Source organism: Bos indicus, chromosome 3 (assembly GCF_029378745.1).
Source record: "Bos indicus isolate NIAB-ARS_2022 breed Sahiwal x Tharparkar chromosome 3, NIAB-ARS_B.indTharparkar_mat_pri_1.0, whole genome shotgun sequence".
NCBI lineage: Eukaryota > Metazoa > Chordata > Mammalia > Artiodactyla > Bovidae > Bos > Bos indicus.
In genome coordinates, this window is record NC_091762.1 from 35,404,369 (window position 1) to 35,419,992 (window position 15,624).

Below are 15,624 nucleotides of genomic sequence, written 5' to 3' on the forward strand. Positions count from 1 at the left end.
CAAATTAGGCAGTTCCATGCAGAACAGTAGAAAAGATTTTTCTTTCTTCAAATTGAGTCAGCGTTTGCTCAGTATGCACGTATTTCCCCCTAGTTCTGCTCTTATCATAGTCTGCATCAGGAACTTAATGCACTTGTGGAACTGAATGCAGTTATTCTGTGTTCTAGTACGTTTAGCAAGAGATATTAGGTAGAGGGTATCGCTTTTGTTTCTCTCAAGTGAAATATTAGGAATTTAGACTATAAGAAAACACACACGTGTCACTTTTTGATAAGAAAAAGAAACCCCACATAATCTGATTGTCATCCCGAGTTAACTATTCGAGGGGTCATGTGGTAAGTTACCTTCTTTTAAATGCTTTTTCTCCTCTTTTTAGTGAGACTTTTTTTTTTTTAATTTATATTGCAGTTCAGGTGAAGATCTGTGTATCCCTCTATCAAACTATGTATGTCATACACAATTACAGATGCTCCTTTGAGGTCCTTTGTGAAAGAATTTCAAGTGCTGTCCAAGAGGGCTTTCTGCAGTGATGGAATTGTTTTTTATTTGTGCTATCCAGTATGGTAGCCATTAATGACACAGGGTTATCAAGCACTTGAAATGTTGTTAGTGCAACTGACAAACTGATTTTCTGGTTTTGCCTAATTTTAATTAATTAAAATGTGTAGCTTCATGTGTCTAGAGACTACAGTTTGGACTGCACAGGACAATTCTACAGGTAGGGAGAGAGGCATACTCTGAAGTAATTTCAACCTCTATAAATTCTCATTTTAACCACTGAACTATCTTTAGATTAAGTATTGTATTACATTGATTTTTTCCTTTATAGCACTGGAAGAAAAAGGAACAACCTCTATGATTCAGCTCATTCAAGATATATATAACAAAGAAGGAAGGAGGGGATTTTTCAGGGGTGTCACGCCAAACATCATAAAGGTGCTTCCTTCAGTATGCATTAGCTGTGTGACTTTTGAAAAAGTGAAAGGACATGTGGGATTCACTGAGAAGTAGAATATCAAATTGTTTCCTTTGCTATAATTACCTAATTGTAAGGTAATACTTCGTTTGTAAGGAGAAATTGACTCCCCCCCCCCCAAAGGAAAGAGATATCAAGTAATTGTTAAAATATTTTCTCTTTATCTGTTACAAAATCTATATATTAAATAATTATTCTGTTAAAGTTCTTTAATTTAAAATCCTTCACATCCACAGATTCAATTTACACTTCCCACTACTCTCAGAATCCTAACTTGAAACTTGTTTTTATTGGGTTGGAAGATACCATAGTAACACTGTAGAAAACATTTGGTCAGTTGTAGCAGTTTGTGTTAGCTCTTTTGTATTTAAGCAATTTTTTAAAAAGCAGAGCTTGAAAATATTTTATACACTAGAAGAAAAATCAGTGCATTTAAAATTGATGTTGTATGGAAGATCAGTCTAGTTCCCTTCTTTTAAGCAAAATAAAATGTGAGTTTCATAATTCCTTCTATCAGATTATAGATGGAATACTGATGACATGATAACACATTGCTTATTTCTCTGGGTACTTTCATTTGCAAATGTAAACATTGTTGGCTCATTTTTATTCTTGACACTTTCAGCTGTTTGTCAGCACTGAAAACAAATTAACATTGGAGGAATTTTCTTTTATCTTCTGCTTGAAAAACATTTGAGTTTTAAAAATTAAATCCATTATTTCTGAAAGCAATTCTTATTTCAACTTATTTCAACTTGAGTCAGTAGAAATTCCAAATTTCTGTCCTTGGTTTTATGAAAAAAAGAATCATATTCTATGCTGGAATTAAATGAAAGTGCGATGAGACAGTGGTAATGGGCTGGTTGGCCACAACGAACTCAGCTGAAGAACTGCCAGGCTAAACAGACTACAGTCCAGGCCGGGAGACTTAGTCTTGCTGATAAGAAAATTTGACTTTATTCATTTCCTCAAGGTGATCAGTTTCTTGGTGATAAATTAACCAAAATTACTCACAGTCTAAGGTTTATACCATAATGCAAAGTTATTAATCTATAGTGGCACTTAATACTCTCCATTAACCAGAATACTTTCATCCCTTCTCCAGGGCACATCTTTTTCTGGTAGAGGAGGCCAAGGTAGCTTTCTAAGCTTCATTGCTCAGGGGCACAACTTAAAATCACTGCCTTTGTGTAGTCATATCTCCTCTTGCTGGGTTCTTAAACCCAGTCTTGTTAAGGACCCCTGGGCTTGCACACATTCTTTAAAAGATTCCATCTCCAGGAAACAAAGTAATCACCTTCCAAGATGCTGCAATCTTAGAAGGATTAGTGTGTGCGAACTTCGTGAAATCTGCACCTTCAGAGCCTCAGTCCACCAGCACTTTCTGAGCATTCTCTTTTTGCCTCTCCCCTTCGTGTGTTGTATCCAGTTTCAGTCTTGCTCAACATAGTTTCCCCTACACATAGGGCCTTCTCTTGGAGTACAACATTTTGTGGAGATTTCCGAGATCTCCTACTGCTGAGTCCTCTGTTCCTCCCTAGGACATGTGTTACAAACTCCTATGCCAACTTCTTAGGAGCCTTAGGGCAGCACTCATGCCCAATTTTGAAATTTTCAGATTTTTGCTCTCTCCTATTTTCACTGAAATGTATTTAAGGGATTTTATTTCCTTTTACTTTTCCTCCAGTTTCTAGGAGAAGTACAACAATTAAAAATTAGCATCTACCTCATTTCAGTGGAACCAGGAACTCCAAGTGAGACAAAATATATTCAGTTGAATCTTTAGACAGTTTTTCCTTGTATTTGACATTTAAAATAAAGGATAAATAAGCATGTTTGCATACACACATAGAATTACACAAATGTGACAACAACAGGTGCTGAGAAATTGCTTTGGCAGCTTTGGCACCACATGCAGTGTTACCATCAGTGACATTTTCCCAAATGATAAATGTTTACTTGGTAACATTCTGAACAAAAGAAATGTGATTTGCCCTTGCTTTACATGATACTTACTTTCTTGAAATGTTTAATGAAAATTAAAACAGTGTAAAAATAGATAATAAACAGGTTTTATTTGCACAAATGGCCAGTGGGATGTTTAAGTCATGTATGCAATATTTTGTGCAGAACTGTGTATCACATTCCAGGACATTTAGCATTCCTGAGTCCTCCCTCATAAATGTCAGAGCCACCCCTACAAACATTATGACCATCAAAAAGTGCTTCCACAAGTTTGTTAAGACTAAAGGCAAAAAGAACTTCACATGAGCGTTATGCTATAGTTGATAAACATTGCTTCCCACGGAGGTACAGTTTAACAATTCTGAAACCACTGTACATATATGGGCTTCCCTGGTGACTCAGATGGTAAAGAATCTGCCTGCAATGTGGGAGACCCAGGTTTGATCCCTGGGTCGGGAAGATCCCCTGGAGAATGGAATGGCAACCCACTCCAGTACTCTTGCCTGGAGAATTCCATGAACAGAGGAGCCTGGAGGGCTACAGTCCATGGGATTGCAAAGAGTAGGACATGACTGAGCAACTAACACATGCATACATGTATACTGAAATTTGATAGTTAAGTACATGTTGGCAGATGATGGGAGTCACCTTTCTCACTGTTGGAGTGGAAGGTTAGAGATAAACAAGAGCAGGAGGCCCTATTCTATGTGTTAAGGGCTACTGTTGGAGACATCAGTAATAACTCATATTTATCTTAGTATAGATACAAATAGTTACATATAGAGAACATTTGTAGCTATATTTACAGCATACACACCTATATTTCTTTGCATCATCAGCTGAAATTGCCCCAGAGAACCAACACCCCTGGAGCAGTGAGCACATCTTATGCCCAAATCTTGGTTTCTAATACCATTCTCCAATAAGGAAGCAGGATTCCAAGAAATAACTGGTTCTGGGAATTGGGAAGTAAGTACCTGTGATTACCCTGAAGCATCTTGTAGTGCGAAAAAAGTAAAAAGTTTATTTGGTTGCAAAACCAAATAAAACAAAAAGCCAAACCCACACATGTGCACACGCTGAAGGAGATATGTCGACGGGGCATGGGAGCCCACAGAAAGAGCTCCAAATCACCAAAGCTGGAGAAATTTGAGCAACAGAATGAAGTAGTATGGCATTATAATTCAACATAAAATATTCATGAGTCCACATTAATGTAAATTAATGATTGAATAAATAAATGGGAGAGAAGAGACAACTCTTCTTTGCAGAAGAATTCCAAATAATTTATGTAGATGCTTCTTCCTCAACTCCCCACTCCTCAACTCATTAGGTGTGGGCTATGCATAGTGACTTTCGAACAGTGTAATATGAAAGGGGGAAATGTTACTTAGATTAATTGGAGAAATCTGACAAACATTGCTTCAGCCAGCTAGTCAAAGTCAGTATCAGCTAAGTTATACTGATAATATGTACTACCAATACCATGTGATGAGAATGGCAATTTACCTCTGTGTCTTCCTCCCCAAACCCCATAATTATGAGAAAGACATCAGAGGAATCTAAATTGAGAGAGAGTTTACAAAATTCTTTGATTAGTACTCCATAAAATTGTCATCAAAGTTTTTCAAGATCATCAAAAACAAAGAAAATCTGAGAACCCTCATAGCCAAGCCAATAGGAAATTAAGGAGACATGATGACTAGATGGACATGGGATCCTGGAAAATAAAAGGGGCAGTAGGTAAAAAACAAAGAAATCTGAATAAAGTGTGGGTTTTAGTTAATAATTTAGCAGTATTGCTTCTTTGTGACAAATGTACCTTACTAATTACAAATGTTAATAACAGGAGGAAACTGGGCATGAGATACCTCAGTATTCTTTGTATTATCATCACAAATTCCCTGTAAATCTAAAACTATTCCAAAATTATTTTTTATTAAAAATAATTTAAAAATTCTTTCATAAATTTTCAAGTTGCTTCCTAGGAGATGGTATTGCTCTCATTGAACACCTACTGAGTTAATCCCATATTTAAGCTCTGATGGCTTCCCTCTCTTTGCTCACTTAGAAAAATTGAAGGTAAAGGGGAATGTACACACGCATTGCTATTTAAAGGAATAGCTAATGACACTGTTTCACTTGTCATAGGGTTTGTGTGAAATATGTTTATTAGATAATTTGATTTTCTGCCCAGTACATACTTGTTATGATGATGTTGTTAATTACATTAATATTGATGATGGGATATTAATGATAAACTACAGAGGGAGTTTTCAAGGCAGGCTTCAACAGTACGTGAACTGTGAACTTCCAGATGTTCAAGCTGGATTTAGAAAAGGCAGAGGAACCAGAGATCAAATTGCCAACATCCGCTGGATCATCAAAAACACAAGAGAGTTCCAGAAAAACATCTATTTCTGCTTTATTGACTATGCCAAAACCTTTGACTATGTGGACCATAACAAACTGTGGAAAATTCTTAAAGAGATGGGGATACCAGACCACCTGTCCTGCCTCTTGAGAAATCTGTATACTGGTCAGGAAGCAATGGTTAGAACTGGACATGGAACAACAGACTGGTTCCACATTGGGAAAGGAGTATGTCAAGGCTGTATATTGTCACTCTGCTTATTTAACCTTTATGCAGAATACATCATGAGAAACACTGGGCTGGATGAAGTACAAGCTGGAATCAAGATTGCTGGGAGAAATATCAATAACCTCAGATATGCAGATGATACCACCCTTATGGCAGAAAGCAAAGAAGAACTAAAGAGTTTCTTGATGAAAGTGAAAGAGGAGAGTGAAAAAGTTGGCTTAAAGCTCAACATTCAGAAAACTAAGATCATGGCATCTGGTCCCATCACTTCATGGGAAATAGATGAGGAAACAGTGAGAGACTTCATTTTTGGGGGCTCCAAAATCACTGCAGATGGTGACTGCAGCCATGAAATAAAAAGACTTACTCCTTGGAAGAAAAGTTATGACCAAACTAGACAGTATACTAAAAAGCAGAGACATTACTTTATCAGCAAAGTTCTGTCTAGTCAAAGCTATGGTTTTTCCCATAGTCATGTATGGATGTGAGAGTTGGACTATAAAGAAAGCTGAGCGCTAAAGAATTGATGCTTTTGAACTGTGGTGTTGGAGAAGACTCTTGAGAGTCTCTTGGATTGCAAGGAGATCCAACCAGTCTATCCTAAAGGAGATCAGTCCTGAATATTCATTGGAAGGATTGATGTTGAAGTTGAAACTCCAATACTTTGGCCACCTGATGCAAAGATCTGACTCATTTGAAAAGACTGATGCTGGGAAAGATTGAAGGAAGGAGGAGAAGGGGACAACAGAGAATGAGATGGTTGAATGGCATCACCAACTCAATGGACATGAGTTTGAGTAAACTCTGGGTGTTGGTGATGGATAGGGAGGCCTGGCGTGCTGCAGTCCATGGGGTCGCAAAGAGTCAGACACGACTGAGCTACTGAACTGAACTGAACAGAGGGAGTTAGAAATTTCTGAATACACTTGAATTCTCAGACCTATTACTGGAAGGACAAGTGAAAACTGTCATTGATGTGATTTTCCTGTAATTAATTAGTGTAGTTGACTTTCCTTGCTGTGTAGAGTAGTAACTGAGCTTTAAGAAATGTAATATTTTTCCATTAGAGTTCATACTTCAACCAGCCTCAGCAGAGATTTTTCTTAGCCAGTGTAGTGGATCTATAATCAGAGAAGAAAAGCCTTAAGAGGAAGGAATTAATTTCTGCCCTGACATCTTTTATATCTCCTTTAAAATAACTATAATCACTGAAAATATCAGGAAGGAAACGATTTTAAAAAGTCCCTTCTATAAAAGCTATGGGTTCTGTGAATGACTAAAAAGAAGTCTGGTTAAGGAAGACACAGGGCTATGTGAAAACATAAAATTTTATCTTATCACTGGAAAAGTCAGATCAGTAGAACACTGCCATAGGAAAATAGAAGATTATGTTGAAGGCAGGACCATATGAGTATAATGACCTCAATAACCACATCAGGGGAGGATAAAGAATACCAGGAAATAGTGGTGCAGCAGACGTACTATGAAGCACAAGGTAATATAAAGACTTTAGTGGAATATCTCCTACAGGTGATCCTGGAAGGAAAAGCCTACTCTAAATTTTGTGGGTCTATAAAAAAATTTTAAGGCATTGTGACACTGTAGCCTGCTTTAATTTTTCTTTTGCAAAAGTATATTTATTGCTTAATTTTTTGAAAAAATAAAGCTACTTAAGATTTTTCTTGTAAATTAGGGAGTTAATTCCAGAATATTGAACTACCCACAGAAAAATATTTCCTCAGGTTTCTTTATAGTACTAAGTTGGAGATGTCTGGGTGTCCGAAAAATATGAAATCTCCCCTTCTTCCTTGAAATACACCTAAAGATTTCTCAGCATCCCCGGTAGTGAGGGTAGACATATGGTGAAGTTCTTTCCAATGGAATGTGAGTGGAAATGATAAGTACAGTTTCTAAGCCTGAAATTAGATTTCCTGAAGCTGCATGGAGGAGAGCTAACTGTGACCAGAAACACCTGTGTAGTACTATTATGTGAGTGAGAAATAATTACTTTTAGATGGTTACACTTTTGGGTCTATTTGTTAAAGCAATATAGCCTATCAAAACAAGCTTCTTGTTGAGTATTTGGTGAATTAATGAAAGAAAAACACTTTACAGAGCTAACACCCTGTTAAGATGTGGCCATTTTATGTAGGAAATAGTCATGTAATGCAAAATAAAGCAGTAGAGGAAGAGAGGGTAAAAAAGGTTAAGATTTATCTTTTAGAGAGTTTATATTTTTCATTGTTTATAATAGCAGAGAATTGTAATAATGAATATGTTTAACAAAATATTTAAACATAACACAATACAGTATTAAACAGTTATTTGATATAATGATGTAAGAGTGTTAATGACATGGAAAAATGGCTATACTATATGAACTAGGAAAAGCAGTATTCAAAATAGTAATATGTAATCTAAGATTGTTTTAATCAAAAATAGGAATATGCAGTAAAGCAGTTACACAAAAGACAGGGGAGGGAGGAAGTGAAAGACTTCACATCTAAGTTAGCCTTTGGACAGTGAGATCATGCTTTTTTCCTTCTGTGATTTTTCTGTATTTTCCATACAATAAACATGTATCATTCTGTGATCAGAAATGAAATTCTATAGGTCAGTTAAAAATAGCAAAAGAAATTGGTATAAAGGAGAGAATTTTTAAATGGTTGAAAAAATTTTAGTATAACACAGGTGGCTAATGAAGCCTTGCATTTAAGATGAAATGCCTTAGCATTTCAACAGAATAAAAAGGTAACAAAAATAGGCATATTTTAATGCATTTTTAAAAACTTAGTAATTTTATAATAGTCAATTCTCTTAGCCATCCTCTCTTTCTCATAAATAACCTTTGTTTTCCTAGGGAGAGAATGAATGCCTCACTGAAAGCTGAAGTGTTGTTTACAATGTTATTTAGTTACTCACCCTGACATATCACAAAAGGCTATCAGGAAGTCTATGCAGGATGTTGTGTAGGCAACAGGAACTTATTCTGAGGTTTCACAAATTTGCCCAAAGAAAATTCCAACAGGTGCACGTAGTGGCCAGCCTTCCTCCACGTCCCTCATGTACAGTCTGGATCACTGCAGTCAAGATAATTATTAGATTGGTAATGACTTGCATCGGAGAAGGCAGTGGCACCCCACTCCAGTACTCTTGCCTGGAAAATCCCATGGGCGGAGGAGCCTGGTAGGCTGCAGTCCATGTGGTCACTAAGAGTCGGACACGACTGAGCGACTTCACTTTCACTTTTCACTTTCATGCATTGGAGAAGGAAATGGCAACCCACTCCAGTGTTCTTCCCTGGAGAATCCCAGGGACGGGGGAGCCTGGTGGACTGCCGTCTATGGGGTCGCACAGAGTTGAACACGACTGAAGCGACTTAGCAGCATCAGCAGCAATGACTTACATAATCCAAATACGTTTTTTGTTTCAGTGAACAAGTGAAAAAGGAATGATTTCCATTCTCTGCTTTTGTTTTTTATGTTTGTGGACCAGTAAACTTATATTTAAGGCAAGCATTTCCATTTTTAAATGTTTTTCAGAGAAGATATAATGGCTTTTAGTATAGTATATCCCAAGCAATTTATGATTATATTTATGATCCCCTCATATGATTACCTCCAATATAAATCTGTCTGCAGAGGAAAGAACAATAAGGTATTGTTCCTTTCCTCTTTATAATGTATAATGTATTATCTCATGATTCTTCCAATATCCTTAGAAGGAAGGAGAGCAGGCATTTTTAATCCAATCTTGTCCACAAAGAAACTAGAGCTCAGAGATTTTTGGTAAATTATCTGGAATTTAAAGATGTCAGACACAGGAACTAATGTGACCTTTGGAAAGGACATGTTTGTTGGGACCAGATAAACATGAATATGAATCATGACTCTGTTTTTTGAGAAAGTCACCCAGTCTTCTTGATAGGCATCACATATGTGAAAAAGAAGAGGGGTTATTAATTCCTACTTTGGAGGATTGTTATAGGACTTAATGAGAATTATATATGTAAAGTGTCTAGAATTTAGGATGTTTCTCTAACAGCTGCCTCAATTCATTTTGAAACCAAGCAAGACCGTGCAGGGCCCTCTGAGGTATGAAAGCCCCTCTATGTCGCCTGCCTCATTGTTTGTAAAAAAAATCTGTAGTCGCCCAGGACTCCTCTTAGTCATACACACACACACACACACACACACACACACACACACAAAACAGGCGCTCAGGCAGTTAATGATTAGGACAATAGCCTCACAGAATCTTTATTTCCTCCCTGAAGGACATAGATAACAGTGTCTGATGTACATTCCTGAGTTGTCTTGCAGTTACTATAACCAGAGTGAAAAAGCTAACTGTATGATAACCAGACTGTAGCCATGAGATAAGCTGCTCCATCTTGCATAGTTCCAAGAACTGGCCTCAAGAAAGTGGGAACAAATCAGCCCTAGAAATGAAGATTAACTAATGCTTAAAACAATCAAGATAATGCTGATCAGACCACCACATGACCGATTTCAAGATGACTGTTGGAGCTCACTGTGCATATATCTTTTTGGATTAGTGTTTTTATTTTCTTTGTATAAATATCCAAAAGTGGGATAACTGGGTCATGCTCAGTTGCCCAGTCATGTTTGCCTCTTTGTGACCCCATGGACTGTAGCCCAGCCAGGCTCCTCTGTCCATGGAATTGTCCAGGCAGGAATACTGGAGCAGGTTGCCCTTTTTTACTCTAGGGGATATTCTCGACCCAGAGATTGAACCTGTGTCTTTTGCTCCTTCTGCATTAGCAGGTGGATTCTTTACCACTGCACCACCTAGGAAGCCCCAGCTAGGTCATATGGTAGTTCATTGTTAGTTTTTTGACTAATCTCCATACTGTTTTCCTCATTGGCTGCACTGGTTTACATTCCCACTAAGAGTGCATGAGGTTCACATCCTCACCAACACTTGTTATTCTTGTCTTTTTGTTAACAGCCATTCTAACAGGTATGAGATGGTATTGTAGCTGAGTATTTTAAGTATGAGAACAACTATAACTTGTGTGATGTAAAGGCCTTTGTGACTTTTCCCAGAGTCTCTTTGAACTCATTTTGTGAGGCTGGTGTTTGTTTGCTCTAGATGAACTTCAGGGCAAATCTCACAACTTTTCTTATCACTTTCAATTAATTAAATGTCTGGCCTAGCACAGTCATCAAAACTTCAATCTTGATTTAAACTAAAATTTCTTTCTCTACCTCTGCTCAGACCTGCCACAGACAAAAGGCCTGTGATGAGAGAGAGGCATTTTTGGCTTCTTGTTTTTTCCCATCTAGGATTCATTTTCTCTAGCTTGCCAACTCCATCAGAGTCCCAGTAGAATAGAGAGGCAAGGAAAGGGCCAGCAGGCCAGTTCTTACCTAAGACCACGGTGAGCAGCACTTGAGTTTTCTGCCCTGACATCTTGTGAAGCTCTTTCTTTCTCTTATGTGGCTTCTTTGTAGACCCACCTAGTTACTAGGAAACTCTCTTCTGTAGTTTCTTGTTGGATATCATGCTGGTCACTTATGTCTCCGCCTTCAATCTCTAGTACAGTAGCAGCTCTCTCTAAATAGCTTCTTCTAATTCCAATCCAACCCCTTTTATTTTCCACATGGGTGAGGGGTTCAAAGGCCACAAAACTGACTTTCTACTACATGTCCTTTGAAAATTCTGCTTTTATGGCCTTGCATATCATTTTGTCTTAGGATATATGTTGTCTTGGTATCTTAGCTAAATTTCTATTTAACAGCCTGTTAATTCTACTTTACTTTATATAAAATTTATGTCCCTACAAGGTTGCTTGTTAGTTTGTTTTTTGTTTTGGAATTGAATCCCATTTGGCCATTGGTTTGAGTCAATTTGAATGCAGAGTTCCAAAGAATAGCAAGGAGAGATAAGAAAGCCTTTCTCAGCAATCAATGCAAAGAAATAGAGGAAAACAATAGAATGGGAAAGACTAGAGATGTCTTCAAGAAAATTAGAGATACCAAGGGAACATTTCATGCAAAGATGGGCTCAATAAAGGACAGAAATGGTAGGGACCTAACAGAAGCAGAAGATATTAACAAGAGGTGACAAGAATACACAGAACTGTACAAAAAAGATCTTCATAACCCAGTTAATTACAATGGTGTGATCACTCACCTAGAGCCAGACATCCTAGAATGTGAAGTCAAGGGGGCCTTAGGAAGCATCACTACAAACAAAGCTAGTGGAGGTGATGGAATTCCAGTTGAACTATTTCAAATCCTAAAAGATGATGCTGTGAAAGTGCTGCACTCAACATGCCAGCAAGTTTGGAAAACTCAGCAGTGGCCACAGAACTGGAAAAGGTCAGTTTTCATTCCAATCCCAAAGAAAGGCAATGACAAAGAATGCTCAAACTACTGCACAATTACACTCATCTCGCAAGCTAGTAAGGTAATGCTCAAAATTCTCCAAGCCAGGCTTCAGCAATATGTGAACCGTGAACTTCCTGATGTTCAAGCTGGTTTTAGAAAAGGCAGAAGAACCAGAGATCAAATTTCCAACATCCGTTGGATCATAGAAAAAGCAAGAGAGTTCCAGAAAAACATCTCTTTCTGCTTTATTGACTATGCCAAAGCCTTTGACTGTGTGGATCACAATAAACTGTGGAAAATTCTGAAAGAGATGGGAATACCAGACCACCTGACCTGCCTCTTGAGAAACCTATATGCAGGTCAGGAAGCAACAGTTAGAACTGGACATGGAACAACAGACTGGTTCCAAATAGGAAAAGGAGCATGTCAAGGCTGTATATTGTCACCCTGCTTATTTTACTTAAATCTAAAGTACATCATGAGAAACACTGGGCTGGATGAAGCACAAGCTGGAATCAAGATTGCTGGGAGAAATATCAATAACCTCAGATATGCAGATGACACCACCCTTATGGCAGAAAGCAAAGAAGAACTAAAGAGCCTCTTGATGAAAGTGAAAGAGGAGAGTGAAAAAGTTGGCTTAAAGCTCAACATTCAGAAAACTAAGATCATGGCATCTGGTCCCATCACTTCATGGGAAATAGATGGGGAAACAGTGGAAATAGTGCGAGACTTCATTTTTGGGGGCTCCAAAATCACTGCAGATGGTGATTGCAGCCATGAAATTAAAAGACGCTTACTCCATGGAAGGAAAGTTATGACCAACCTAGACAACATGTTCAAAAGCAGAGACATTACTTTGCCAACAAAGGTCTGTCTAGTCAAGGTTATGGTTTTTCCAGTGGTCATGTTTGGATGTGAGAGTTGGACTGTGAAGAAAGCTTAGTGCCAAAGAATTGATGCTTTTAAACTGTGGTGTTGGAGAAGACTCTTGAGAGTCCCTTGAAACTGCAAGGAGATCCAATCAGTCCATCCTAAAGGAGATCCTTTATTGAGTATGCCAAAGTCAATAAAGATCTGTGTGGATCCACACAGATCCACATAGTCCTGGGTGTTCATTGGATCACTGATGTTGAAGCTGAAACTCCAGTACTTTGGCCCCCTGATGGGAAGAGCTTGACTCATTGGAAAAGACCTTGATGCTGGGAAAGACTGAGGGCAGGAGGAGAAGGGGACGAAGGAGGATGAGATGATTGGATGGCATCACTGACTCAATGAACATGGGTTTGGGTGAACTCCGGGAGTTGGTGATGGACAGGGAGGCCTGGCGTGCTGTGGTTCATGGGGTTGTAAAGAGTCGGACACAACTGAGCGACTGAACTGAACTGAACTAAGTCAATTTCATAGATGCTTACATTTTTCTGAATTGTTTTCAAATGGAACCAACTTTTGAACATTTGGCAAATTACATATAATCTGGTATACTGAAACCCAAGTCAATTATATTTAATAAGAAAAATCTGTTTGTACATCTATATACTCTTCCACAAAATGCACTTCTCCCCTTTCTTATTTGAATTCACTGGGAACTGCAATGCACTGCTATAATCCTGGCCCATGGATATTGTTATTTGCTCATGCTAAGTCACTTCAGTCATGTCCTACTCTATGCAATGCCATAGATGGCAGCCTACCAGGCTCCCCCGTCTTTGGGATTCTCCAGGCAAGAACACTGGGGTGGGTTGCCATTTCCTTCTCCAATGCATGAAAGTGAAAAGTGAAAAGTGAAAGTGAAGTTGCTCAGTTGTGTCCGACTCTTCGTGACCCCATGGACTGCAGCCCACCAGGCCTCTCTGTCCATGGGATCCTCCAGGCAAGAGTACTGGAGTGGGTTGCCCCTAACCTAAGTTGAGGAGTCCCTCAAGAGGATTTGGAAACTTAGTGCCAGAAAAAGTGTTACAAAAGGCTGTCTCTGGTGCCTGAGGTAGTAAGATATGAAACTGGGAGATGTTACAACCATGTTTCCTACTATGTGAAGGAAAGGGATTTGCACTGTGGGAGAAGACAGAAGCAGGAGCACAGATGGGAGCAGAGACACAAGATACCGAATTGAGGCTGTTCCAGTTCATGATTCTTGGTTTAATTTGCTTTTATTTTTTTGGACATGTCTCTGAGCATGTGGGATCTTAGTTCCCCCACAAGGAATCAAACCTTTGCAGTGGGAGTGCAGAATCTTAATCACTGGACTACAGAGAAGTCCCCATGGTTTTTATTTTACCTCAGTTCCAGCTGCAGTCCTTTGCTTCTTGCATAAATTAGTCAGTCTGGGTTTCTGGCACTTGGACTCTCCAAACACCATCTCTTTATAGCCTACTAAGTTTCTTCAAGTATTTTTCTTTGAAAATAAAAAATACAGAATTAGGGTATGACCATAAATTGGCTATACTCACACACATGTAATATAATGCCTATTGACTCTGTTCAGTTCAGTTCAGTCGCAAAGAGTCGGATACGACTGAGCGACTGAACTGAACTGAACAGAGTCAACATCCAGAAGACTTTTAAAGACATGAAAGCGAAAGTCGCTCAGTCTTGTCAGACTCATTGTGACCCCCTGTCCTATACAGTCCATGAAATTCTCCAGGCCAGAATACTGGAGCGGTTAGCTGATCTCTTCTTCAGGGGATCTTTCCAGCCCAGGGATAGAACTGAGGTCTCCTGTATTGCAGGCGGATTCTTTACAGCTCAGCCACTAGGGAAGCCCAAAGACATGAAAAAGGAAGGTTAATTAAAATCAACAATAATAATGAAGAAGGATCAACACTATAACAATTTTAAAAAGCGTAACATTTTGACAACAGAAGGTTTCAAGGGTTACTAAATGAACTTTAACCATTGTTCTCCCTTTCCCCCCCCACCCCCCCCCACCCCAGCACAAAGTTACATTATATCCTTCAGGGCTTAAATAGATGACTGAGTCACTGAGAAACCATTCACAGGGATCATAAAGTTCCTGACTCCAAAGGAAACTTATTTTGTTATTGATGGAAGGATGTTGATGTAATAGATTGTTTTTGCAATATATAAAATATTTTTTAAAGTAAATATGTTACACTTTAAAAAACTAACATAATGGGTTTTAATATAAAGCATTCCTTTAGTTTTACTGGAGCACATAGTGAATGAAGATGGACAGAGAATATTTTTTTAAAAAGAAAAAAATGTTATAGCCAGGTTTTAAATAATATTTTAGTTCTGTATTTTTTTATTGGTATATTTTAGGAATCCGTAACTATATTGATGACTAAAAAATAAAGACCTACTAATCTTCCTTCTTTCCTTTGTTCTGCTGCCTGCCTGCATTACCCTCTATTTTTACTATTAATATGTATCCTAAAGCTGTTCTTCATCTGTAAGTTGGAGCACCCTCTGCTGAGTTGGTAGCAACATTACATTGTGGCCATTTTTTCAATAGTGGATCATTTTCCATCAAAAGGAAAATAACACTAAAATGTACTAAATGTACATTTAGTGCACTAAAATGTACTAAATGTACATTTAGTGCACTAAAATGTACTAAATGTACATTTAGTGCACTAAAATGTACTAAAAAGATGGACTTTCTGCAAATTGAATTGCTCTCAAACTATATCAAACTTGTTACAAAGATACTGGTTCAGTCACATTATTACAAAGAAACAAGTGATCATGAGTTTGAAGGTCTT

General features: G+C 38.1%; 1 protein-coding gene across 4 annotated transcripts in view; it reads left to right on the forward strand.

Moving 5' to 3' along the window:
- The window catches only part of LOC109556791 (mitochondrial adenyl nucleotide antiporter SLC25A24-like), a 136,271-nt gene that overhangs the window by 120,192 nt on the left and 455 nt on the right, over positions 1–15,624 (forward strand). For 3 of the 4 annotated variants that reach the window (XM_070785998.1, XM_070785995.1, XM_070785996.1), the window contains one exon: positions 830–6,435. The exons of the other annotated variant lie outside the window; for it this stretch is intronic. In XM_070785998.1, the coding sequence (XP_070642099.1) occupies positions 830–1,011 (182 nt within the window). In that variant the 3' untranslated portion in view covers positions 1,012–6,435. Of the gene's footprint in view, positions 1–829; positions 6,436–15,624 lie in introns of those variants that run through there. 4 annotated transcript variants of the gene reach the window in all.